The sequence below is a fragment of the Pan paniscus genome, chromosome 18 (genome assembly GCF_029289425.2).
Source record: "Pan paniscus chromosome 18, NHGRI_mPanPan1-v2.0_pri, whole genome shotgun sequence".
Taxonomy (NCBI): Eukaryota; Metazoa; Chordata; class Mammalia; order Primates; family Hominidae; genus Pan; species Pan paniscus.
The window spans coordinates 63119764-63146100 of NC_073267.2; the positions used below are offsets into that span (position 1 = coordinate 63119764).

Below are 26337 nucleotides of genomic sequence, written 5' to 3' on the forward strand. Positions count from 1 at the left end.
TATTCTAACTGACTGGACTTTATGCCATTCCTCTGAGGGTAAAATTATAATAAAGAAGACTATTACATAAATCCTTCCATTGAGGCAGCTGGATAAGTTCTTCATTTTCCCTTTTCTGAGAACATGTTATATAACATCTGTTGTTACCCTACAGAACATAGCTGTATTTCAGTGGAGCAAACTGTTTACATATAGCCCAGTTTGGTTTAAAATAAAGGAAAGGGAAGGATAAAAAAAAAAAAGACATTATCAATAACCAAAGTTCTCAAATTACCACAAAAAAGAACACATACAAATTTCTTATTTCTCCTCTGGCTTCTTCAAGTAAACTGTTGCCATATTTTGTAAACATGGGATGTAGAGTTTCTGCTACATCTGCATCTTGGAATTTTATACCTAAAAACAAAGTAATAAAATATGATTATAGAATTGAAGTTAGAAAAGAAGGATCTTTGATTTGCTATAATAAGGATATTTATAATAAAATCTCTTATTAAGTATTAAGAGGTATGTGTTTTATAGTACACAGAATTATAAATACACTGCCAAAGGGAATATGTGATCTCAGCCACCAGTAGGCATTAAACAAAACACAGCAGCAAGTATTGCTCATTTTACAAATCTACTGTAGAAATCAAATTACCTAGAAATAATTTTATCCAACTTAAGATTTAGACTCCTGCAGTAATATCTGAAATAAATCAGTATTCTATTCAAGTTTTAACAATGTAAATAGGTTATAAAAACCTGATTTTTTCCCCAGTGTTTGTGATAAGGGTTTTTTAAATTTTTAAATTATTCATATTCCTTGCCCTTAAATGTTTAAGTAAAAATGTTTTCTGTATTTTGATTTATTCCACCCCAATAAGAAAATCCCTATTTATGAAAAGGTACTTTGAGAATGGATCATCGCAAGAATTCCTTTAAATAAAACATTTCCCTGGGGCACTTAAAATATAATTTTTCTTATAGAAATCTGTAGAATTTTACAAAGACAGTCCCATTGTTTAAAATAAGGCATATTCTTAATTATATGAGTTATTTTACATTTATAGAATAACTAAATATTAGAGTTTAAGGTAGATAAAGCATCACAGATGATTAAGGTTTTTAAATGGAGAACAAAACAACAAATTTATTCCTTTGGAAAAGTTAACTTTTTAAAAGTGAGATTTCATTGCTCTGCATATTCTCAGTAAAGAGAAAATTTAAATAAAGAAAAAAGAGAATTTTAACTAGAATAATGGAACTATTACTCGCTCTTTCCAAAGTAGTCAATATCTATTGCTGTAATCCAGAAGAATAGAAAAGGCTCTGCCTAAAACATTAAAATAGTTTACTGTGTTAGAATTTGCCAATTGTATTATTTTGGCAGTAATGCTAATTCTTACGCTTTTCCTACATATATCATGAAAAAATTCAACATTACTAGTGGAAATAAAAAATAATCAAAACATATCTTAAAACTTACAGTCTCATGGTGATTTGCCAATGGCTTTATATATATGTTATATATATGTGTTATATATGTGTTATATACGTGTTATATACGTGTATATACATGTTATATATGTGTTATATAAAACCTTTTAAAGGTTGATACATAATATTTGTACATATCACTGGGGTACATGTGGTATTTTGATGCATGCATACAATGTGTAATGATCCAATCAGGGTATTTAGGATATCCATCACCTTGACCATTTATCATTTGTGTTGGGAATATTTCAAATCTCTTCTGGATATTTTTAAATATTCAGTATGCTGTTGTTGCCTATACACTCTACTGTGCTATAAAACACTAGAACTTTTTCTTATTCTTTCTATCTAACTGTATCTATGTGCCCATTAACCAACCTCCTTTCATCCTCCCCAGCGCCCCATACTCTTCCCAGCCTCTAGTAACTATCATTCTACTCTCTACCAATGGTTACATTTCAAAACCTTTGCTTTACAAAAATCTTTGTTCCGTTGTTTCCTCACAATAAGTATTGTTTCTATATTACATTGATCACACATTTAGCCAGTGCTTTCCATCCTTTATCCTGACAAGGCACAAACAGAAAACAGTAGTATTTGTATAGCATCTTGATGGTAAAGGTTGCTTGTGGCCAGAGAGGGGTTTTAGGGTTCTTAGCCAGCCATCCCAGGCTGAGATATTTTCCTGACAAGTCTCGCCTGTCTCAGCCTCAAAGGTAGTCCTGGAGAGCCTGTTAAAGTGTCAGTTTTGGTAATGATGCTTCAGGTTTACTCATAAAGATGGATTAAGAAAGTATTAATCACTACTTAATGCTTTGTGTCACTTCCATGTCCTGAACTCTATCCTGAACAGTGAGAAAGGTCTGAATCACCAAGAGAGTACAAATGTAAGGAGAAATTAAAGTATGTAGTCATGTTTTTAAGAGTCTGCTGATCTGTGGCTCTTAATTTCGCTATAGGGAGAAAATTCCAGCAAACTCTCCTGTCTGAACAGCAATTTATAGCACTAGATTAGCTTGCCATTTTAATTAACATTGACAATATTATGATTTTATCAAAGAGAAAGTCAAAATTTATTTTTCTCTTCCTAAAGACACTTAAAAGCATGAATAATACAGAAACAAAACTTTTTTTGTGTTAAATGATCTAATAAGACTTCAGTTTAGATTTAATGTAAAATCTGGGCATTATAGATTTATTTATTTATTTTTGAGACTTAGTCTCCTTTGTCGCCCAGGTTGGAGTGCAATGGTGCAATCTTGGCTCACTGCAACCTCCGCCTCCTGGGTTCAAGTGATTCTCCTGCCTCAGCTTCCCGAGTAGCTGGGATTACAGGTGCGTGCCACCAAGCCCAGCTAATTTTTTGTATTTTTAGTAGAGATGGGGTTTCACCGGGTTGGCCAGGATGGTCTCCATCTCCTGACCTTGTGATCCACCCACCTTGACCTCCCAAAGTGCTGGGATTATAGGCGTGAGTCACTGCGCCTGGCCTAGACTCACTTATTTTTAGAGACAGTGTCTCACTACATCGCCCAGGCTGGACTCAAACTCCTGGGCTCAAGTAATCTTCCCACCTCAGCTTCTCGAGGACTTTAGGTGTACACCATTGTGCCTAGCTTGAACATTATTTTTATTTAGTATAAAAGATCTTGCAGACTTTAGAGATCATCTTGCCCAGTTCCAGTTCCAGATGGCAAAACTAAGGTTCAGAGAGGATAGGTCACTTTAAAGGTAAAATATATTATTGTGGGAGCCACCATCTCCTGATCTCTTATCTAAGCTGGATTATTATCACTCCATTTTATAGATGGGGAAAATGAGGCTGAGGTCAGTATTATCTTCCATGTAAAAAAGTTACTCAGTGGCAGAATGTACTTTCTAATTTATAATTCATTATGCTTACTTTAGTTGTATTCAGAGTCTACTGCCAATCTCACATAGCTAGGAGTAGCCAAGCCCTTTCATCCTGCAGCTGCCTCCTGCCTGCATGGAGGCCTTATTGACTTCAAAGGAACTCTATCTAGGGAAAAGATAGTGCTAACATTTTGGCTTCGAGAGCGAACTACAACAAATTTTTCTCCCTTTCTGTTCAGAGTGGTTTTTTGTTTTTTTTTTTATTCCTCAAAGAATTGAAACTAAAGTTTTACATGCTACTTTATATCCCTAAAAATGTTTGGTCTTTATGTAAAGTATATTCTAAACAAAAACCAATTAGAGCTAAAACCTAGTTTCCTTTCCCAGTAGTTGAAATTTTAAAAACGTTACTTAAGATATTTATTGAATTGTGGTTCCATTATAATAAAGTTTCTCTGTGGGTGAAGAGAATTGAAAATTTTTATTAGAAATATTTATGTTCTATATTGAGTCTTGTCTACACAATTGAATTACTTTGCAACTTGGGTACATTTTAGGTTATTAATTTTTAAAGTGAACAAAGTGATTGGCCTATGATCATTTTTAGAGATGGAAGAGACCTTTATCCTTACTTGTTTCAATCCTTTTACTTTACAAGTAAAGAAAACTCAGGGTCAGATTGATTAGGAGACTTGTCTAAGGTCACCAGCTAGTAAGTGTAGAAATAAGGACCCAACTTTTTAAACCCCTGGTTACATGCACATGCCATGTCATGCTACCGCCATCCAATGAGAAAGATTTCAACACTTTTGCAAATTTCGAAAAGGTCTTTGGATGAAGAACTTAAATGTGATCATTCATTACAGTAAATGTGGTCATATGTAAGCAAACTAGCTAGTTTCCCCACCTGCCTGAGTACAGTGGGTTTAACCAACCCAAACGCAATTCAACTCATTTTACCTAGTTTCACACATGTCTCTTACATTAAGGTTATGTGGAATGTTTTTACTAAACAAATTTGAGACTGATCTAGTGATTCTTAAATAATCTTCACTGACAATATTATTTTATCAAAGTAAAAAATTATTTTTCTCTTCCTAAAGACACTTAAAAGCATGCATAATACAGAAGTAAAACTTTGTGTTTTTTTTGTGTTACACAATCTAATAAGACTTCAGTTTAGATTTAACGTAAGCTTTGTTTTACCTTTCCTGGGGCATTCCTGTAAACCAGCATTTTCATTTGCTTTTCTACGCCCAGTGTTAATACGAGATTGTACATTATTGTACGGAGTTTGCCTGTAACCCTGGGTTTGAAGTTGCTGTTTGGCTGAAATCAGTCTGTTTTTGAGGGTTTCATTTTGTTTTTCAAGCTCATGAACTTTCTCTTGCAGCTGCTCAATCATTTCTTCCATTTCCACATCTCGTCCCAGCCGCTTGGGGCCGCCACCAACCCGCTCATATCTTTTCTTGTCATTAACTAGCCGTATTAACTTGGTGGCCATTCTGGGGAAATAATAAAAAGATGAAAAGGAATGTGAGAAGTCAGCATAAAATGCATTCTGTTGAAAGGAACATAATCACTGTGAAGACTTCAGTGCAGAACCTGAATAATAAATTTCAGGTTTTGATGTAACTATTACTGCCTGTGAAGAATCCTTTGATGATAATTGAAACCACTGGGCAACAATCTGCTTTATAGCACTGACAAATAACAGTTTCCTAAGGCTTATCATTTAAGGTTAGTAAAGAGAGGACACATATTTACTCCATATGTTCCTGAAACGCAATTTTTAACGCATGACCTTATATAGGAATGCTGTATGCACTTAAGTGTAGTTACAGATTGTGGATGTGGTGGGTTATATCTGCAATCCACAGTAAGTTAAAACTTTTAAAAAGTGTGTTAAGACTGTGCAGCATTTAGGTAATATATTGTTTTCAGTTTCTCCAGGATTAAGACACACTATAAATATAAAAATGTTAGAATGCATAAATGCACACATATAAAGCCCAATGAAAAATTCAAAAGAAACCAAAATGCACCAATAAATGTTGCTTAGTGCTCAAGAAACACTTGTGTTTAATGGTAAAAAATAATTAGATGCAAAAGTATCATTTTAATGCTATCTTGAAATTTGGACATAAATTGTGCTTTTGACATCTCAGGAGTTTATACCTTTGATTCTTTTAAGTTTTGATAAAAACTGGTTAGAAAGAACAAAAGACAGAAAGGGCACATGGGGGTGATGTAATATACACGTACGGAAAACATGCCTGACAGTGAATGGAAAAATCTTGGCAGGACAAGAAAGAAAAGGTGGCTTTGATGAGAGACACAAGTTCAAGACTTTACAAAATTGGTCGCACATCTTCAATAGCTGATTCTAGTTTATAGTGAATCTATTTTTATAAAGACCCAGACAGGAGATTGAAAATAAAAACACACTTCATTTTTCTTTAAATGGGTTTTGCTTTATTTTAGCGTGGTTATGGACAGAAGCTTTTACTTAAGGGAACAAAAGTGAAATAAAAAAACCTTTAATAGCTTTGGGATGTCATAGAACAACCTTTTTTCTGCCCTAAGCAGAGTCCGCTGTAAATGCGGTAGTAATACATGTCTATCCACACTCTGGCTACTCGGCCTACAGCATGTGGCATCAGGGAGAGCTATGCATAACATAATCAGTTAAGATTGTTTTCTCTTTCCCTTGAGGCACATCCATTAAGCATGCTTTATAAAGGATACAGGATAATAAAAACCAAGATCCAAGAGTACCACAAACACTCTAGTAAAATAATCAATGGATTAGTTCCTTTTCCACCTAATTCTGAGAATGATATATCACTGGGAAATTTGGCCAGGTATGACAGTCCAAGAGGGCCACACACACTACCTGGCCCTTTAATGAGTTTAGGGTCCTAAGCCCCACCCAATGGCCTGTGCGCAAAAGTAAGGGTTGTCATATGAATGAGACGTCAACCTAAATATCTGAATTTTCTGTTACAGAGAGACTTTCACACAGAGATATAGATTACATTCAAAAGAAAGACACAGATTTAATATAAAAAGGCAGTTAACACCCAGGTAAAAATAAATGACACTAATTTTTAAGGCAGGGTATCTTTAAATTCTTCAAATGATATTCAAATAAACTTTGTCAAGAAACATGATTGCATCTGTTTGTCTCGTAATAGCCATACATTCCATTTGCTGGATTTGATTATTTTATCATATTAATGAATCATACGTGATCTGGCAAAGTCTGAGTGCTTATTTAAAAAGGTAGTTTTGGCTAGACGAGGTGGCTCATGGCTGTAATCCCAACACTTTGGGAGGCCAAGGTGGACGGATCACCTGAGGTCTGGAGTTCATTTGAGACCAGCCTGGCCAACATGGTGAAACTCCGTCTCTACTAAAACATAAAAATTAGCCAGGTGTGGTGGCAGGCGCCTGTGATCCCAGCTACTCAGGAGGCTGAGGCAGGAGAATCACTTGAACCTGGGAGGCAAAGGTTGCGGTGAGCCGAGATTGTGCCACTGCACTCCAGCCTGGGCAACAGAGACTTCCTCTCAAAAAAAAAAAAAATAATAATAAAAATAAAAATAAAAAGGTAGTTTATAAAATCTACATTTATAGAAAATAAACTATTTACTTTTTTGTTTTGTTTTGTTTTTTAGACAGAGTTTCGCTCTTATTGCCCAAGCTCAGTCCAATGGCGCGATCTCGGCTCTGCAACCTCTGCCTTCCGGGTTCAAGCAATTTTCCTGCCTCAGCCTCCGAGTAGCTAGGATTACAGGCTTGTGCCACCATGCCCAGCTAATTTTTTGTATTTTTAGTAGAAATGGGGTTTCATCATGTTAGCCAGGTTGGTCTTGAACTCCTGACCTCAAGTGATTCGCCCACCTCAGCCTCCCAAAGTGCTGGGATTACAGGCGTGAGCCACTGTGCCTGGCCTATTTACTTCTAAAGGATAAATTTAAAGACAGTTCTACCCATGTATCTAGGTCACAGTCAGTGGTGTGAGATTGAGAGGCATTTAGAGCTTTTGGGTCATAGTGTTCATTGGATCATTATTCTCGTAGCTAAGTAAAACGAACTTTCAGGAGGTTAAATGGCTTGAACATACATACCATAGGCTAGTGGCAGAGAGATAACACAATGCATACATACAACTTGATTCCTAGCTCAGTCCTTTTCCCATTAAACTACATGGCTCATTATTCAGTTGTTTTTTATTTTCTGGCTATGACAAATTACTAATGAGGTCAAGGATGTGAATTCGATTCTTTTACTGACCAATTAGGCTTACAAAGAAAAAAATTGTTAGGTGGTCATAGCAGACTACATGCCTCATTCTGACTGGCTGATGTGTGTGGGATAATGGTCAGAAAAGGAATCAGGCAAGTGAGTCACAAATCTTGAAAACAGCCATCATCATGACTAAAACCCAACTCAAAGTAAAAGGCCTGCACATAGCAGGTCAGTGGGTTGTTAAAGTCCACAGAGTAGAAACTGAACTGGAACCACCTCCTTAGGATGGATTCTAAGCAGAAAAACCCTATTTTCATTCTTCAATGGTTGTCTCACCTTTTCTTTGAACCTAGAACATAAATATGAATACAGACCTGCTCATGATTACACATCTGAACACACTTTGTTTTTAATGCCTTCCCTTCAGAAAATAGGCACAGCATTTCTGAATAAAAAAGAATGAAAGAGTATCTACTCTTAAGAAATCATTTTTGCCAAGATTTTTTGCACATAAATCAAAAGTGACAATACTGTTTCTTCAGAAACAGTAGAGACTCTTTGAAATCAATATAGAATCTAGTATAACCCAAGCAAAGTTAAATATATTCCAGAGACTGAAGTGATGTTTTCATTAGTAAACCCCAAATCTTAAGGGAATGTGCATTCTAACAAGTTAGAATAGTTAGTTACTTTTTAAAACTTTCATTTTAAAATCAAGACATTTAAAAAACAGATGCTTTGGCCATTTGCTTATTAAACTATAAATATTAAACCAAAAGTTATTTATAGGTATGATATACTAACGGCACTCTTAACTATTAGCTTTTTTCTTTTAAATAGCAAATTCAGACATAATAAACACTCATAATCTTTTTGGTTTATTATTCTAGTTTGCAAGATTTTCCATTTTTAAAAATTGTACTTATTTACATCCTGCCTTGTTCCAAACAAGATTCAAGGTGGGGTTTTCAATTAAGTTTATAAAATACCATACCCTCCAAATTTTACTGAGTCAAGAAAAAAAGCTAAAAGCTTTTTATCATAACCTTTTAATTTTATCCTCCTGCTTGCGGGCATGCTGTTTAAGTAAAATGTTCTCATCATGCAAACGCAAAAATCTGTCTTCCAGTTCCTCACGACTGACACGTGACACTGCCTGGCGAGACTTCATTGTCCGTGTTGTTGAAGTTTCTGCAAAAATGCCAAGATAATTAATTGTGAGGTTACTTAAAATAGTCTCTAAAAACTCTTGATATTAATATAATCTCTGATGCACTCATCTGAGATTTTTTCCTTTGTGACCTACAGTTAAGATTGCTTTAGAAAATGTTGTACCATTGTTTACATCAATTATTTAAGGTGAGAATAAAAATCTTTGCTATTAATACTTTATACACAGTTTTAGGAATTCGAATAACAATAGTATACATTCAAAAATGTATTCAAGTGCCGTTCTTTAAGAATATAAGATGGAATTCTGATTCAATAAAGACTTTTGAATTTACCTGCTGAATGTTGTGACAACTAAAAGAGTATCCGAAGGTTATTTTTTTACAAAGGCAAGAGTAAGAGTAATTTGGTAAACATAATATAACTAAGATATTTTTCTGCGCTATGAGTGTCTTAGAAAACAAACTATAAAAGTTGTAAGACCAAATCAAAAAACCCCTAAATTTAAAAATTATCATTTAAAAGCTTCACAAATAATTTCTCTTTATACTACCTTATATAAATTTTAAGAACGTTTATACTCTTTAGCATGTGTTTATGATTTGTTTTTACAGACGCTTAAATTTGGTATTTTCCATATCATTGTGAAGAAGGTCGATTTTCAACAATTCTCCAATAGAAACAAAGAACAACTGATAGAGACTAAGGTCCTGTGATAGGTTACTGAGCACAAGAATTGAACTTATAGAGTATCAAAACCCAATAAATCACTTTGCACACTTACAAGTTATTTGTATAATACTTGATACTCCCTGAAAGATCTGCAGAGCAAAGCTTACACATACTTTTTACTTCTAACAATAAAATCTGTGTAGCCAAAAATTAGCCGGCGTGGCGGCGAACACCTGTAAACCCAGCTACATGGCAGGCTGAGGCAGGAGAATCGCTTAAACCCGGGAGGCGGAGGTTGTAGTGAGCGGAGGTCACGCCACTGCACTCCAGCCTGGGCGACAGAGCGAGACTTCGTCTCAAAAAAAAAAAAAAAAAAATTTTCTATGTAGCCAAATTTTATCTTTTTCAATAAACAATACATTGACCACTTTTCTGGTTTTCACAGTGGCCATTTACACTGTTCTGATTGAAAAGTGTATGTAGATTCCTAAATGGAATGTATCTTAAATCCCTACCCTTCTCAGGCTAGAGGGGGATTTTACGTTTTCTATGAGCTGTTGATAATCGATACATGCGTGACAGCATAGCTGACACAACGGACACACAAAGATAAACACAGCTCTCTGTTCTAAATTGTTCTTTAAAGTAGTGCTTTTCTTTCTCAATTTGAAAGTGCTTTTTAGCTCTACAGCAACTACTAAGTGATAAACGGATAAAGAAAACCTTTAATCCATATTAATTTGATTAAAAAGTCACTATTATGTGAGATATTCCACTTAAAAGGCAAAACACTTAAAATACGGCCTTTCCTCCCATATAAAATTTAAACACAAAGAAATGTTTTAATACTGAATGTAATTTAAACCAGGCAATTCAGTTTGGAGGCTTGATACTCTCTATGTAGTTTCTACTGATGTGAGGAATTTTAAAAAGATGATTTATGTTAATTCTTTATCAGAACAGAGGGGGGACTGTACATTTTCTATGAGCTGTTGATAATTGATGCATGTAGTAAAATACCATATGTGTTCTAAACTCTCCATCTTTTTGTTTAGTCCAATCAAGGACTATATAGTTACTTAAATGGTTTGGTTTGTATGAGTATAAGAAATACTTTAAATTAAAAGTAAAGAAGTCAGTGATCAAAGTTCATAACTGTAATAAATAACAGCTGGCCATACCTTGTAACCCTCCCATTCCAAAGAGGTTTAGACCTGTATCTTTCACAGGCAAGTCTCCTGCAGTCTCATCAGTTGGACCAGACATGGCCTAGCTGTGGAAAAAAGAAAATTCAAATAAACTCTTTCCAAGTTATTACATTAACTATGCAATGGAATGAACCAAATAAAATGAAAAAGGGACTAGAACTTTAATGGGCATCTTATTGTCCACATGTGCTGCTTGGAGAAGATGAAAGCTTCTATTCTAAAAGTACTACTACATTCAGTCATGGAGACAGTGTTCCTTTCAACAGTGTATTTCCTATAGTTTGCTTAGGAAATGAAGTAAGATTATCATTTAAGAAATACCTCCTCTCCATCCCTTTCCTCTCCCCAGCCTCCAAAAGAAAGCAGATATCTTGGAAAAAACTCAGGTCAGGAACTTGATTCAAATGGTTGCTCTATCATTAACAAACTAGTCAAGCCACCTAAACTCTCTGAGTTTCAGTCTCTCAGTTTTAAAAATGGAGAAAATAATACCTATCTCAGAGAGTTATTCTAAGGGTAAATGGGATGAGTAAATTAAAAGCACTGATCACATGTGCCCGGGATGTCAATATTACTCAAATATTGTCTGCTTGATGCACAAATGAGTGGGCAGTTCTGTGCATTTTGTGAAAGTTTTGTGAAAGAGGTTTCGTTGCATAAATTTGCCAACTGGGTTTGTGTTTTTTTGTGTGTGTGTCTTGCCTTTGTTGCCATGAGGCCTAGGTCTCACCCAGGGTTCAACTACTTCAACATATAGGCTCTCTAGCTAATTCTAGTATTTTTGTAGTTTCTATTCTTTACAGAAATGCACCACAGTAACTCTATTTTGAGTATGGATGTGAGTGGTCCACACAATGTCTAGTATGCAAAAATAAAGGATTTTATATTTTCATTTCAATCTACCTAGTAAGCTACATGCAAACTGTGAATGAAGATACTCTAAAGGGCAGAGTTCTTAAGCTCTAGGATATTGGTTCTAGAATGTAAAGACCAAGACAGTAGCAAGCTTCATTGTCTTGTTCAGCTCTGTATTCTTGGAGGCTAGCATAGAGCGTGGTGCATTCTGAGAGCAGGCATTCATTAAATAGTTGTTGAGTGAGTGAATGGAGTCCGTGGGGTTTCAGGGTCTGTGAACCCAGAGATGGTTTACCAAATTTTGTATGTATATGTATATATGCAATATCTCTTAAAGAGGGTTCATAATTTTTATTACAACTCGCAAATGGTGGAGAACCATTGCATTTTGCTTTTACAGAAACGGCTAACAGACAAATCCTTGGGAGATCATCTACTTCTTCTGGAAGTACTCCTACAGAAAAGGTCAATTTTTAGGATCCTGTTGACACATAGGCCCATGTATGAAAATGATTAGTTTTCCATGACAGAGTTAAGGTCACTTTAAAAATAACGAGAATGATGATGACGATGATGATGATGATGATGATGATGATGGTGTTAACATTCATTGAACGCTTACTATGTGCCAGGTACTGTTCTAAGTGTTCTGTTATAGGAATGAAGTGTCTCACCATATCCTTGTGAGGTTGTTACTCAAATGATTCCTGCTTTACAAATGAGGAAGCTGAGACACAGATTAGTTAACTCACTTTAGGTGGTATTGAAAGTATTAATAGTTGTGTCTGGTGATATTTTTGGTTGTCACAATAAGGAAGCGGGATGCTACTGGCATCTAGTGAGTAGAGGCCAGGGATGATGCTAAATATCTTACAGTGCTTAGGAGACATAATAATGAATTATCCAGCCCAAAATGTTAATAATAGTGTAGAAGCTGAAAAACCCTGCACAATGCTGCGATGCCTCTCCAACACCATCTTATGTTATCCTTCTTTGCTCACTATGCTTCACTTACATTATTCTTTACTTTCCTCGAACCCCCCATACCCTTGTCTTGCTCAAGGCCTTTGTATTAGCTGGTTCCTTAATCTTTGGAGCTCAGTTCACTTCCTCAGACAGGTTTTCCCTGACCATCCTATGTTAGAGTAGTCTTCCTTACATTTCTTCACTGTTTATTTCTTTTCTTTTCTTTTTTTTTTTTTTTTTGAGACGGGGTCTTGCTCTGTTGCCCGGGCTGGCCTTGAATTCATGGGTTCAAGTGATCCTCCCACCTCAGCCTCCCGAGTAGCTGGAACTACATGTGCGTGCCACCAAGCATGGCTTGTATCTCTTATAGCAACTGCCTCTATCTGAAATTATCAGATAAAATTATTGTTTGTCTCCACTAAAAAAGGATAAACATCTTGAGACAGGTATTAGTCTTGTTCACAGCTGTTCAGGAACAGTGCCTGGTACAGGGTGGGAACCAACATTAATATTTATTGAATGATTGGCTGTGCGCGGTGGCTCACACCTGTAATCCCAGCACTTTGCGAGGCCGAGATGGGCGGCTGACTTCAGGCCAGGAGTTCGAGACCAGCCTGGCCAACATGGTGAAACCCCGTCTCTACTAAAAATACAAAAATTAGCTGGGTGTGGTGGCACACGCCTGTAATCCCAGCTACTCGGGAGGCTGAGGCAGGAGAATCGCTTGAACCTGGGAGGAGGAGGTTGCAGTAAGCTGAGATCTTACCACTGCACTCCAGCCTGGGCGACGGAGCAAGAACCTGTCACACACACAAAAAAAAGAATAAAGAAAAAATATTTATTGAATGAATAAATGAATATCAGGTACTGAGATTAAAATGGCAAGCAAAACCCCCGCCTTTATGAAGCTAGCAAGTTATGGAGGTAATCACATGATAAACAAATAATATATAATTAAGCAAACAATAGACCACTCAGGAGGTTTAGGGTCTACCAACCAACTCCTAATCCAGGGCAAATGAGCAAACTGTGTTAGGGACCTACAACTTGCAGGATCTGGATAGAGATGGCAATTAGCAGCATCAACTCTCACCTTCATGGCTGGGATATAACATTTCAAATTGGTCCTGGGCGTGGGGATAAAGGGAGGGCTGTGATTCAGGCCTGAGGATGTGGAGGTGTCTTGGGCTGGGCTGCTTTCACGCCAGCAGAACTCCAGGGCCAACTCCAGGGCCTTCTCCAGGCCGCAAAGCGGACCCTAGGACCCCGGCCCGCGCTGCAGTGGGGAGGGTCAGCAACCTCCACCCACCCTCATCCTCCCCCATCCTCCCCCATCCTCCCGGGTACTCACCGCGCCACTGGCCCTGCAGCTAGCTACCGTTGCTATAGCGGCGACAGCGTGGCGGGCGGCTGGCCGAGAGGAGCACGGGAGAAACATGGCAGGCTCCCGTAGCCTCCTGGGAAATGTAGTTCTCCTCGAACTCTAGCCTGTTTGCTCGCGGGGTAGCGGACTACGCTCTTCCAGCTGTCGGACCTGGGAAATTCTCCTGTGCTAAAAATCCCGTGGCGCTCGCGGGCGTCGCCGCGGTGCATCCTGGGAGTTGTAGTTTTCTCCACTCTGAGGGAGAATAGCTCCAGACGGGAGCAGTACGCTGAGAGAACTACATGCAGGAGGCGGGGTCCAGGGCGAGGGATCTACGCAGCTTGCGGTGGCGAAGGCGGCTTTAGTGGCAGCATGAAGCGCACCCCGACTGCCGAGGAACGAGAACGCGAAGCTAAGGTATGTCGGGCTCCCGGGGCCTGGAGATCTTCGTGCGCTGTGAGCAAGGATCAGGGAACCGGAAGGGCTTGGTTTGATGGCGAGCGGATGCGCGGTGTTAAACTAAGGGATGACAGGGCCTTGTCAGCAAGGGACCTGGAGATATTAGAGGGGGTGTTACAAATTCGTGCTCTTCAGGATGCAGGCCAAGTCTTGTTGGATCGGCTCAAAAATGAGAAGCAAGATACCCATTTCCTTGTCCTTCTTCTGCATCTATTCCTTGGTTAAATTTGTCGCCATCCCTGTGCCTCAGTTTACCGGATTCTCAGATGACTGTGATCATACCAGCTGTGCTTTCTCATAATGGTCTCTGAGGACTGAGATCGGCTTAGATGAAATATCTGTGCAGTCAGCTGTGTTTCTTTGGAACAATTGTCTCCGTGACCAGCTGAGAACAGTTTGTGTCTTTTAGCGCTGTGGATATGAATCTTTAACTACATTGCTCCTCTCTACCTTTGATGTTCAGCTTCTGGTAGTTGCCATTCCATGGGATGACCATAATAATGGCAACAGCGATTTTAAAAAGCTTTTATTGTGGGTCAGGCACTGTATTAAGTGCATAATATTTAAATTATTTCATATCATTGTCACAGCAGATTACAAGATAGATATTATACAGATGGAGTATAAATAACAGCCCAGCTTCACAGATGAAGAACTGAGGCTCAGAAGCATTGAGTGTTTTCCTTTCTCTCATTCCCAAACTCAGATCCTGTTGATTTGTCTACGTATATTGGGAATATGCCCACTTTTTTTTTCATCTCCACTACCTTGGACCAAGCTACCATTATCTTTTTAATAGACTGTTGGAATAGCCTATTGATTGGCCTACACTCACTCTACACCCTAACTTAACTCTTCTTCCACCTTCTCTCCCTTCCCTCAACTACCATTCTCTTCTGCACACCATAGAGTAAGATCTTCGTGAAATGTAAATATAATTATGTCCCTTTCCTTTCTCCTTACTCTGCCAACCACCTGTTTAAAAATATTCCATGGCTTTCTGTTGCTCTTAGGATAAAGGCAAAAACTTCACATTGCCTGCAAGATCCTGCATGATCTGGACCCAACCTGCTTTCACAACCCCATTGGATATGACACTCTGCTCTCTGCCTACCAGTCACTTTGGCCTTCTTAAAAGTCACTCTTCCCTATACTTTATCGGGCTTCAGGGCCTTTGCACATGTTATTTGCTGCCTACTCTATGTTAGGCAAATATTGGCAGTGAATATCAGTGTTAAATAACGTAGACACAGTTCTTGCTTTCATAGAATTTCATCTTACAAGTGAGTCTGTTTAGGGCAATACACCTAAGGATTTAAAATATAAAATCTGCTCTATATTGATCTGAGTTATTGCAGTATTTCGTAAGGGACCAGAAGTTTTCATGCTTGAGTCTGCATATGATGTGGATAATATATTAAAGATAAGCACAAAGAGGGTGACCCTTCTGCTTTAGTCTACACAGTGCAAAGAAACAAATGTCACCTCATGGTGTTGTGCATGATGTCTTTCTCATCTTTCAGGTTTATTTTTAAAGTATTTCATTTATTCTGTGAAGATTTGTTGAGCACCTATTATTTGCCATACGTTGGGATTATAATTTTGGCTGAAATAGAATCACTGCACCAAAGAAGCTCTTACTCTATTGAAACCATAACCATTGCCTGTGAGGTAGTTATTAGTGTCATCCATATTTTAGAGATTTAGAAACTGAGACTTGTAGGTAAATCGTGACTTGCCCAAGGCCACTTGGTTGCTAGGTGAAACTAGTGCTTTGAGCCAGGTCTTCTGACTCCAAATTCAAGGCTTTTCCCATTTTCTGCTTGTGAAACATGTTGAATTAGTAGAGCAAATTGTCTTCCTTTTTTCTTTAAAAAATTGGCTGTTCATTTAAAATTTGTTTGCTTAATATTATTTGTTAGAACAAAGTATAAGTAGTTGTTTTAAATCTTAAATGTAAAGTGTCCAATGGCTCATGAATTATTTTCTCTTTTTCTAATCAATGTTATTGAGGTATAATTTACCTACAGTCATTTGCAACCATTTTTGTGTACAATTTGATGCCTTTTGACAAATGTATATACCTGCAAAACCGCCATAGTTGGCATAGCGAACATTTCTCTCCTAAGTTCCCTCTCGTTAATTTGTGGTTAGTCTGTCCCTCCACCTTGGCCCCCAAACAACCACTGATATGTTTTTTGTCTCTGTAGATGCATCTGTATTTTCTAGGTTTCATATAAATGGAAACATACAGTGTATACTTTTGGGTCTTTTTTTCATTCAGCGTAATGATTTTTTTTTCAAAATAGAGATGGTGTCTTGCTGTGTTGCCCAAGTTGGTCTGGAACTCCTGGGCTGAAGCCGTCCTCCTGCCTCTGCTACCCAAAGTACTGGGATTATAGGCGTGAGCCACTGTGCCTGGCCAGCATAATGATTTTTGAGATTAATCCGTGTTGTTGTATGTATCAATAATTTGTTCCTTTTTATTGCAAATTAGTGGCCCACTGTATGGAGATACCACATGTTGTTTATTCATTCACTTGTTACTGGACATTAGGATTGTTTCTGGTTTTGGACTCTTATGAAAAAAGCTGCTTTTACCATTCATGTATGAGTCTTTCCATTTTCATTTCTGTCAAAAAAAGCTGCTATGACCATTCACCTAAGAGTCTTTACATTTTTATTTCTGTCGGGTAATGCCCAGGAGTAGAATTGCTTAGTGATAGGCGAGTTCTTTGTTTAACCTTATGAAGAAATTGCGAGTTTTCCAAAGTGATTTGACCATTTGTTTTAGTTTCTTATGGCTGCTGCAACAAGTTACCACAAACTTGGTGGCTTAAAACAACAGAAATTTATTATCTTACAGTTCTGGAGATGAGGCATTGAAATCAAGGCATCAATAGGGCCATACTCCCTTTGAAGGACTCTAGGGGAAACTCCTTCCTTGCCTCTTCCAGCTTCTAGTGTCTCTGGTGTTCCTTGGCTTGTGGTAGCATCACTTCATAACTTCTCTGCTTCCATCTTCATGTGGCCTTCTTCTCTCTGTTTCTGTGTCTCAAATCTCTCTCTCCTTTCTGTTAAAAGGATGCCAGTCATTGGATTAGGACCCGTCCTAAATCCAGGATGATCCTGAGATCCTTAAGAGCCTCAACTTAATTACATTTGCAAGGACACTTTTTCCAAATAAGGTTACATTCACACGTGCCAGGTTTTTGGATTCGGACATATCTTTTTGGGGAACAATATTCAAATGCACTGCACCCTTTTACATTCCTACCAACTGTTGGTAGGAATGTAAAATGAGAGTTCTACTTGTTTCATATCTTTTCATCGCTTGTCAGTCTTTTACATTTTAACCATTCTAGTAGGTGTGCAGTGATATTTGATTTTAATTTGCATTTCAGTGATGACTAATGAGGTTGCATATCTCTCTTTTTGTAAATCTTTATTGAGGTATAATTTACATACCATAAAATTCACCTGTTTTCAGTGTAGGGCTCAATGGTTGGTAGCATATTTGCAGAGTCGTGTAACTGTCACCACCGTCTTATTTTAGAATAGTTCCATTCCAGAAGAAACTTTGTATTCATTTGCATTTATTTCTCAATTCTACTTCCTCCCTAGGGAACCACGAATCTACTCTGTTCTTTAGATTTGCCTTTTCTGGACATTTTTGTATAGATGGACTCATACAATATGTGGTCTTCTTTCACCCAGGATGTTTTTGAGGTTCATCCATGTTGTAGCATATATTGGTACTTTGTTCCTTTTTATTACACAGTGGATAGAATTCCAGTGTCAGGCCGAGCACGGTGGCTCACGCCTGTAATCCCAGCACTTTGGGAGGCCAAGGCAGGTGGATCACCTGAGGTCAGAATAACTTAGATCAAAACCAGCCTGGCCAACATGGTGAAACCCTGTCTCTACTAAAAATACTAAAATTAGCCAGGAGTGGTGGCACATGCCTGTAATTCTAGCTACTCGGGAGGCTGAGGCATGAGAATCACCTAACCTGGAAGGCAGAGGTTGCAGAGAGCCCAGATTGTGCCACTGCATTCCAGCCTGGGTGACAGAGTGAGACTCTGTCTCAAAAAAAAAAAAAAAAAAGAATTCCAGTGTCAGGATATACCATATTTTTTTTATCTGTTCACCAGTTGATGGACGTTTGATTTGTTTCTACATTTTGACTATTATGGAAAATGCTACTGTGAACATTTGCACCCTAGTTTTTGTGTGGACGTGTTTTCATTCCTTTTGGGTAGATACTTAGGAGTGGAATTACAGGTCTTATGGTAAATCTATGTTTAACATTTTAAGAAACTGACAAACTGTTTACTTGTGTGGCTACACCATTTTACATTTCCCACCAGCCATTTTGAGGGTTACAATTTTGTCACATCCTTGTCAACACTTGTTGTTGTCTGTCTTTTCTATTGTAGCCATTATAGTGGGTGTGAAGTGGTATCTCATTGTGGTTTGATTTGCATTTCTCTGATGGGTAATAATGTTAATGCATCTTCTCATGTGCTTATTGGACATGTGTATATCTTCTTTTGTGAAGTGTCTGTTCAAAATCTTTGCCCATTTTTTTGTTGGATTGTTTGTGTACCTATTATTAAGTTTTATGAGTTCTTTACATTTTCTAGATATAAATCCTTTGTTTACTGTGTGTGTTGCAAACATTATCTTCCATTCATCTAGGTTACTTAATAGTTTTTAAGAAAGGTCCACTTTATCAATGTTTATTTTTATGATTCATGCTTTTTGTGTCATATCTATGCAGTCTTTATCCCAAAGTCACAAAGATTTCTTTTTTGCTTTTTAAATTAAACTTTGTCATCCCCATAATGGGCACTTAGTTTTTATTTTTCTTTTCTCTTTGAAATAACTTAGATCATATTTTCTCTCTTGTGATTGCTTATGCTATGGACTTTTATGCTGTTTCCAAGTCTGGAGGGTGAATAAGAAGGTTGGACCACATAGCTTTCTACGATTAACATTTATTTAATTTGTGTTAAGCACATGAGAATACTATACGGTATTCATGCATTTTTAAAATGAACTTTTCTTCTAAGGCATATAATAGAACAGTCCAGATGAGTATTTGATGGTTTGAGTTAGAACCATGGCGTCTACTATTTCCTTACTGTTGGGATAGGGGATTCATACCCTGTGCCTCAGTTTCTCCAGTCATTAATGAGGTTAAGAATAGCTGCTTCTGTGGGTTGGTGTGAGGACCCAGTGTGATGAGGTCTAGCTACTATTCCAGGGGTAGAGTAGCATGCCCTTGATTGAGTTTGGTGGCCTGAGGGGTCCTCTGCTGGGGTGGGGCTGGCCCTATGCATTTTTTCTCAGATGTTATAATTTATTATTTTGAAATGATTTAAAACTTATTGAAGAGCAAGAGTAGAACCTAGAGCTCTCATAGACCTGTTTGTCCATATTCGCAGGTTAACATCTTGCTGTGTTCACTTTATTGCTCTCTTTCTCGCCATATATATCCACATGAACAATTTTTTTAATGAACCATTGCAGAGTAAGTTGGAGACATCAGTCCTCTTTACCCCTAAATAGTTCAGCATATATTTCCTAAGAACATGGACATTCTCTTACATACAAATATAAACACAATCAATTGTTAATTTCAGAAAAAGTTAACATTGATATAATGCTATTATTTCATCCAAAGTCCATATTCAAATTTTGCTAATTGTCCTAGTAATGAATTTTATAGCATTTTTTTCCTGGTCCAGGTTCCATCTGGATTGCATATTACCTTTCATTGTCAGGTCCATTTGGTCTCTTCTCCTTTAATCTGGTGTCCTTTCATGTCCTTTAAATTGGTTCCTCATCCTTTTTCTTTCAAGACATTGACATTTGTGATGTGTGCAGGCTATCTTTTATTTATTTAATTTTTTTGTAGAATGGCCCTGTATTCTTATTTGTCTTATGTTTCCTTATGATTAGATTCAGATTTTGTTTTTGTTTTTTTTTTTTTTTTTGAGACCGAGTCTCGCTCTGTCGCCCAGGCTGGAGTGCAGTGGCGCGATCTCAGCTCACTGCAACCTCCACCTCCCGAGTTCAAGCGATTCTTCTGCCTCAGCCTCCCGAGTAGCTCAGACTACAGACACACGCCACCACACCCAGCTAATTTTTGTATTTTTAGTAGAGACGGGTTTCACCATGTTGGCCAGGCTGGTCTCGAACTCCTGACCTCGTGATTCACCCGCCTCGGCCTCCCAAAGCGTTGGGATTACAGGCGTGAGCCACCGTGCGCAGCCCAGATTTTGCATTTTTGCATGTATATTTTTGAGGAAAGATGGGGCCTCTAGAGGTCACATATTTATAATCCACATATGCCTCCTGGCTGTAGGTAAGTTTTATTCGGCCCAAACAAACTAAAAGTTGTTTCAGAATTATTTTCTAATATTTAAAAGTTGAGGGATTTCACATAAAGATCTGGGTGTCTGACTCTCTTGAAAAACTCAAGTATCTGGTAACAGTGGGCATGCATTTTCCTAACTAGAATTGAATAGTGGCTTCCCTTTTAGGTGGGAAATGTGCTTTCCATTTTGCTGTCATCCAGTTTTGCCCCTTAAGTGACAATATAGTGGTGTAGTGTGGAGCTTTAGATGCAGACTCCTGAAATTGAATTCTGCTCCCTCATTTACTTGCGCAAGCAATTTAACTTCTCTGAGCCTCCATTTCCTCATCTATCTAATAGGAGTGATACGGTTCTGGTAGGGATTGAGATATTATATAGCACATAAAACATTGCTGGCATACAGTAAAAATAAACATTGTTATCATCATCATCATTATCACCATCATCACCACCACCTTCACTACTGCCTATCTGACCCCAGTAGATATATATTCTGTATGTATATATATATGTATTCTGATCCCAGGACGTTTATTCTGTAAACTTATGTTGAGTGTCTAGTCAAGTGGATTTTCTCAAATGGGGTTCCATTAACTTATTTCCCATGCAGCCAGAATGGTACTAGTTTTGTACCACCTTTCAGAAAATTGAGAATATAGTCACTCAAACCATTTTCTGTGTTCTGTGGTTCAGATAAGGAACCTGATTAAGTGTCGAGTAGTGTACTCAGCACCAGGGTAAAGATGGCAGACACAGTCCCATGGAACTGGCTGGCTGTCCATGGAAGGTAAGTAAGTACCAACAGCAGAGTGGTGAGTTTTATCACGGGAGGACATGGTAGCAAAGAGGATCTAACATGGCCTAGTAGTCATGGAATTCCTTCCTTAGAAGATCTGTTTAAAGGTGTATCCTTATGAGAGGCCTGGGATTCCTTACGGGGTTTTTCAGAAACATTAACACTGTTTCATTAGTCATGGAATAAAAAGCTATGGATGTTGAAATCCAAGTTAGCTTCAAAGACTCTTATGCTGGCTTAGGTTAGATAATCTTTTAAACTATTAAAAATAGAACTAGTTTATTATGGAAATGGTTATATACCTAAGAACATTTAATAATTTTGTTTGAGTAATGTACATTTTTATCAATGAAGGAAAATATCCAGAATATGTAACCTACCGTTTTAAGTAACATGATTTAAAAACTCTTCTGCTTTTGGTGATAGTTGTCTTATCAACTTTAAATGATAAGGTTTATTGAGTTATAAAAATAATAACTTGGCCAAATGCAGTGGCTTATACCTGTAATCCCAATGCTTTGTGAGGCCAAGGTGGAGGAGGCTCACTTGAGACCAGGAGTTGGAGGTTACAGTGAGCTGTGATTGTGCCACTGCACTCCAGGCTGGGCAACAGAGTGAGACCCTGTCTCTAAATAATAATAACAATAACTCAACAAAAGAAAGTTTGTTATTTATGTTTTTACTGACTGGGTATTTTTACCTTATTTTATATTTCAAATTTGGCATTTTATTGAGGTCCTGAGAAGGTTCTTTTGGAGTCTACTTTTATTATGGGCCATTCTAGATTATGTCACCAGTTTATCTAAACTGGACACTAAATATAGGACAGTTTTGGTGTTAGGCCAAAGACCAGGGGACTTGAAAAATGAAAACCTCACCTGACAGATTCTACTCCGTTTTTTTTCCTTCTTCCCGAAATCCATTATTATTTTTTGCTTAATCTCTCCTTCAATATATGGGTAAGCCTTTAATCACTGTTTCGGAGGTTTAGTTGACTTCTGTAAATAGAAGAAGAGTTAGTGTATTTGATCATAGTTTCCAAACCACTTTTAATACTGTACCTTACTTGAAAATTAACCATCTAAACTATCGAGTAACAGTGAGTTCTTGTTGCTTTCTGTTATTTCCAGGCTGTTTCCTAACCCTCCTAGTATTGGTTTTGAAAACTAAATTAGCCATTCAAAAAAAGTCTTAGACACTTTGAGCAAACAGTAGCTTCCTTGAAGATAGCATTTGTGTCTAATCATCTTTTCATCTCTCCATTGTACCTGGCAGGATGTCTTCCACAAAGGAGACATTAATAAGTATCTGGTGAAGAAAGATTAAATGGTTGAGAGAGTCCAGCATCTGTTATGTGATACATGTGACCCTTCATAATTATGATTCTGGATCCTTGGCTGCTAATGAGATTTACCGTGGCTGAGTTTAGTGATACAGATTTTGGCATGTAGATGATAGTCTCCAAAAAAGTAGAGATCGTGTTTTTTTTTTTTTCCGTTTTGTCATTCACCATTTTATCCCTAGCCCTTAAGATTTTGCCAGACACATGGTAGATATTCCATACTTGTCAAACAATGAATGAATGAATTCCCAAGAGCATCACTCGTTATTGGTCAGTAGACTTTCTAATAGTGAGAGATGGAACCGGAATTTGAAAGAAGTAATGGAAAATGGTTAAGTACCTTATGAATTTTAAATTAATATACCATAGGTGTGGGCATTAATTTTGAGAAACAAGACTCTTCTGTTCAACACATACTTTAGCAACTGTCAACACTTGTTTTCAAGTGTTCTCTTCCAATTTTAAAATGCCAGTTTACCTTTCAGATTTAGAGTATTTTGTTGTTGTTAGTTTATTATGGCAGTTTTCTTGCTAAAGTTATATTTAAAGTGTGACTTTCTAACTTCTAGAGGAGAGGAACTTTTGTTAAGGTGGTACTTTTGGAACCTTAATGAAAAACACACCTTAGAGAAGGTGAATTTAGAGTTCTGCTAAGCACATTCATTTACTCTTCTATTATAAACTGGTTTTGTAATATTTTATAAAATTGTCTCACTGGTTGATTTCACAATGTAAACTGGGAGGATTCTTAGGATTCCTTGGGTTGGGTTAGAACAGGTTCAAGAGATGAAGATTTGTGTTGGTAGGGGCTTGTTTCCAAACGTTTGTCCTTGGCATGCTCTTTGTTAAGCCATCACATGTTTGAAAGTTAAACCTTGAATTGGTGCCATGGTTTGCATTTAAAAAAATGTATTTTATTATGGTAAGAACACAACATAAGATCTACTCTCTTACCACATTTTTAAGTGTACAATAAAGTATTGTAAACTGTAGGTACAATGTTGTATAGCAGATCTCTGGCACTGATTCATCTTGTATAATTGAAACTTTATGCCGCTTGATTAGCTCTTTCCCATCCTCCCAGCCCTGGTCATCACCTTTCTACTCTCTGATTCTATGAGTTTGACTATTAGACGTGCATTTTTGTTTTTGCTATAAGCATCTGTCCTGTTGCTATGCTGATCATTTATTTACTCTGTAGTTTTGGAAATGACCTGCTTACAAGATAACCATGCCTCCCCTTATGTTAGAAAACTGCCATATGGATAAAGGGCAGTTAAGACCTTTACAACTGGTAGAAACCAAGTAGAAAATTCAGTTTAAAGGACCAAATTATGTTGCAGCTGCTCTGAGGAGGAGATTTGTTGCCAGAGCATGAGTGTTTTCATAATTGTTTGTGATCAGAAAATTCAGAGCTCTGATTTCTGCATTAGCCCCAAGTCTGCCCTTTGGCACCTTCATTTAGTGATTGGATCATTCAAGGCTGAGCCTCAAGGGCCAGCATTTCTCCAGTAATAATATAAAATGGGCTGATGTTGCAACCTTAACTCACTCTGCTGAATTGGGCATGATTAAAGTCTCAAGGCTGCATTAATATGGATTTTCTATTTCTATGTACAGCCGTCCATTATCTCACTATTTTCCAGTTTGCCATTTTTTGAAAACAAAGATGGAAAATTCTGCTGATGAAATTTTTTTTTTGTCTGTCAGCACAACAGCATTTTTTGGGCTTAAGAATATGAGAATAGCACCGGGCAAATGAATGCAAACATTACAGTTTATGTGGACTCTAGCCTGTTGTCATGTCAATCTTGTTATTTAGGTAAATAGTGTGCAATTTTTCACCAAATCAGCAGCCAATATGCTGCAAGCCATTTTTGTTTTAGTTACATTATTGGCTGGTAACACTATTAATGAGACAATAATTGGGAAATAGTAGTCATTGTTCTCATAAAACACGATCCTTGTGTTGGAACCACAGCCAGGCAGAGGAGTTGCATATGCAGACTGCAAGGGAGGAAAGGATGAGTAGCCAGTGTTCCCAGCTTTTAAAATCATCAGACCCCTGCTGCTTAAATTGCCCCAGCTGTTAATGCTGGAACCATTACAGTAATGGACTCAGCAAATGAAGGAGAACGAAGACACGCACACTTTATTACCAGAGGGGCAATTTTCTCTTCATATGTAATAGCAGCGGTGCCTCATATTGATCAGACCATCAAGATACTAATCCTCTGTAAAATTACTTGTTATAACTGAAAATGTGTTAATCCAAATCAGTCTGTGTCCTGACTGTCTACTTACTATTGAATACAGACTATTAGATGCTTTATTTTTCATGATTTAAAGGCTTTGCCCTGAAAATGGTTGGCTTTTCCCTTGCAACACTGAGTGCTTAATCTTAGCTATAGCCCAGGGTTGTCTTTTTGTTTTAAACAGAACATCACCCACTTAATTAAGGAGTGAGTGTCTGTCTTGCTGAGTTATGCTGGTGTTTTATGTTCCTCTGGATTTATTAAGCATCTTGTTTTACATTCAGTCTGCGGTTTGTGCTGTAAATAAAAATAGGCCCATCTTGCACATATTAGAAATTTGCAGGTAGCAAATGTCAATAAGTACCAGGGATATAAGGTTCTTTGATTTATATTTCAGGCACCAGGTTGTGGTTTGTCGATTGAACCCATAGGCAGGATGCATCTTGGTGTCTTCTGTGGAGCAGATGTGTTTTTGCATCGTTGTCTGAGAAAGTTTATGTTTATTTCTGCATCCTTGGTTCAGTAGATTGCTTTTTAGACAATGAGGCATATCTGCTCCCCCTCTTATGTCTTGTGAGAAATGACTACAGCTAAACATTATTATGAGAAGACCCATTAAAAACTGATTTCTATCTTCCTGAATATTTGGAATTTTGGGAACTTTGTAAAATTCCCATTTTTTGCATTATAATCTCTTTCCACATACCTTATATGTTTATTTGTATATAGACTCAGATGCCCTCTTGGCAGTATATTTATTCTAATATGTTGTTATAGCCGAAAGCATTTGTGTGACATTCTCTGTAGAGTTCATTCAGAAATACTTAATTAGTACCCTTTGTGTACCAGGACTTGGATTACAGGCTGGAGACTTGAGGATGTGTAAGATATAATCTTTGCCATTGAGGACCTCAGTTTAGGAGGAAGACAGGCGTGTAAACAAATAATTATAATAATGCAGTATAGTAAATACTAGTCTACTGTGAATGTGTACTTCTTGGGAGCATGGGCGCAATAGTAAAATCAGCCTCATTGGTTTTTTTTGCTGTGTTATCAAAAACAGAATTCTGACATCCACTTTGAGACTTGTTTCTGAATGACTCGTAGCTGTTTGAAAGAAATCTCTTCCTTCCTCACTGGAGACATGTTTACTACCCTAGGGGGATAGTCAAAGGAAAGTTTTCCAAAAATGTTTTGATCAATGACCACATCTTTGGATATGTATAGAGTTTCCCAAGGAGGCTACTTGAAAGGAGATAGTGCTTATGTTGTTTAT

General features: G+C 37.5%; 2 protein-coding genes across 11 annotated transcripts in view; one reads left to right on the plus strand and one right to left on the minus strand.

Annotated features, from left to right (window-relative positions):
• The window catches only part of RPGRIP1L (RPGRIP1 like), a 102995-nt gene extending 88953 nt beyond the window's left edge, over positions 1-14042 (minus strand). For 3 of the 5 annotated variants that reach the window (XM_003822014.6, XM_003822015.7, XM_063598007.1), the window contains exons 1-5: positions 13813-14042; positions 10614-10705; positions 8637-8781; positions 4543-4841; positions 294-396 (exon numbers count right to left, since the gene is read on the minus strand). In XM_003822014.6, coding sequence (XP_003822062.1) covers positions 294-396; positions 4543-4841; positions 8637-8781; positions 10614-10698 — 632 coding nt within the window. In that variant the 5' untranslated portion in view covers positions 10699-10705; positions 13813-14042. Of the gene's footprint in view, positions 1-293; positions 397-4542; positions 4842-8636; positions 8782-10613; positions 10706-13227; positions 13262-13554 lie in introns of all 5 variants that reach the window. The other 2 variants (XM_063598006.1, XM_055100542.2) reach the window with 2 other exon arrangements.
• Positions 14043-14111: 69 nt separating this feature from the next.
• Positions 14112-26337, plus strand: part of FTO (FTO alpha-ketoglutarate dependent dioxygenase) — a 404110-nt gene continuing 391884 nt past the window's right edge. For all 6 annotated transcript variants that reach the window (XM_024925915.4, XM_063598008.1, XM_024925916.4 and 3 more), the window contains exon 1: positions 14112-14241. In XM_024925915.4, the coding sequence (XP_024781683.1) occupies positions 14197-14241 (45 nt within the window). In that variant the 5' untranslated portion in view covers positions 14112-14196. The remainder of the gene's footprint in view (positions 14242-26337) is intronic.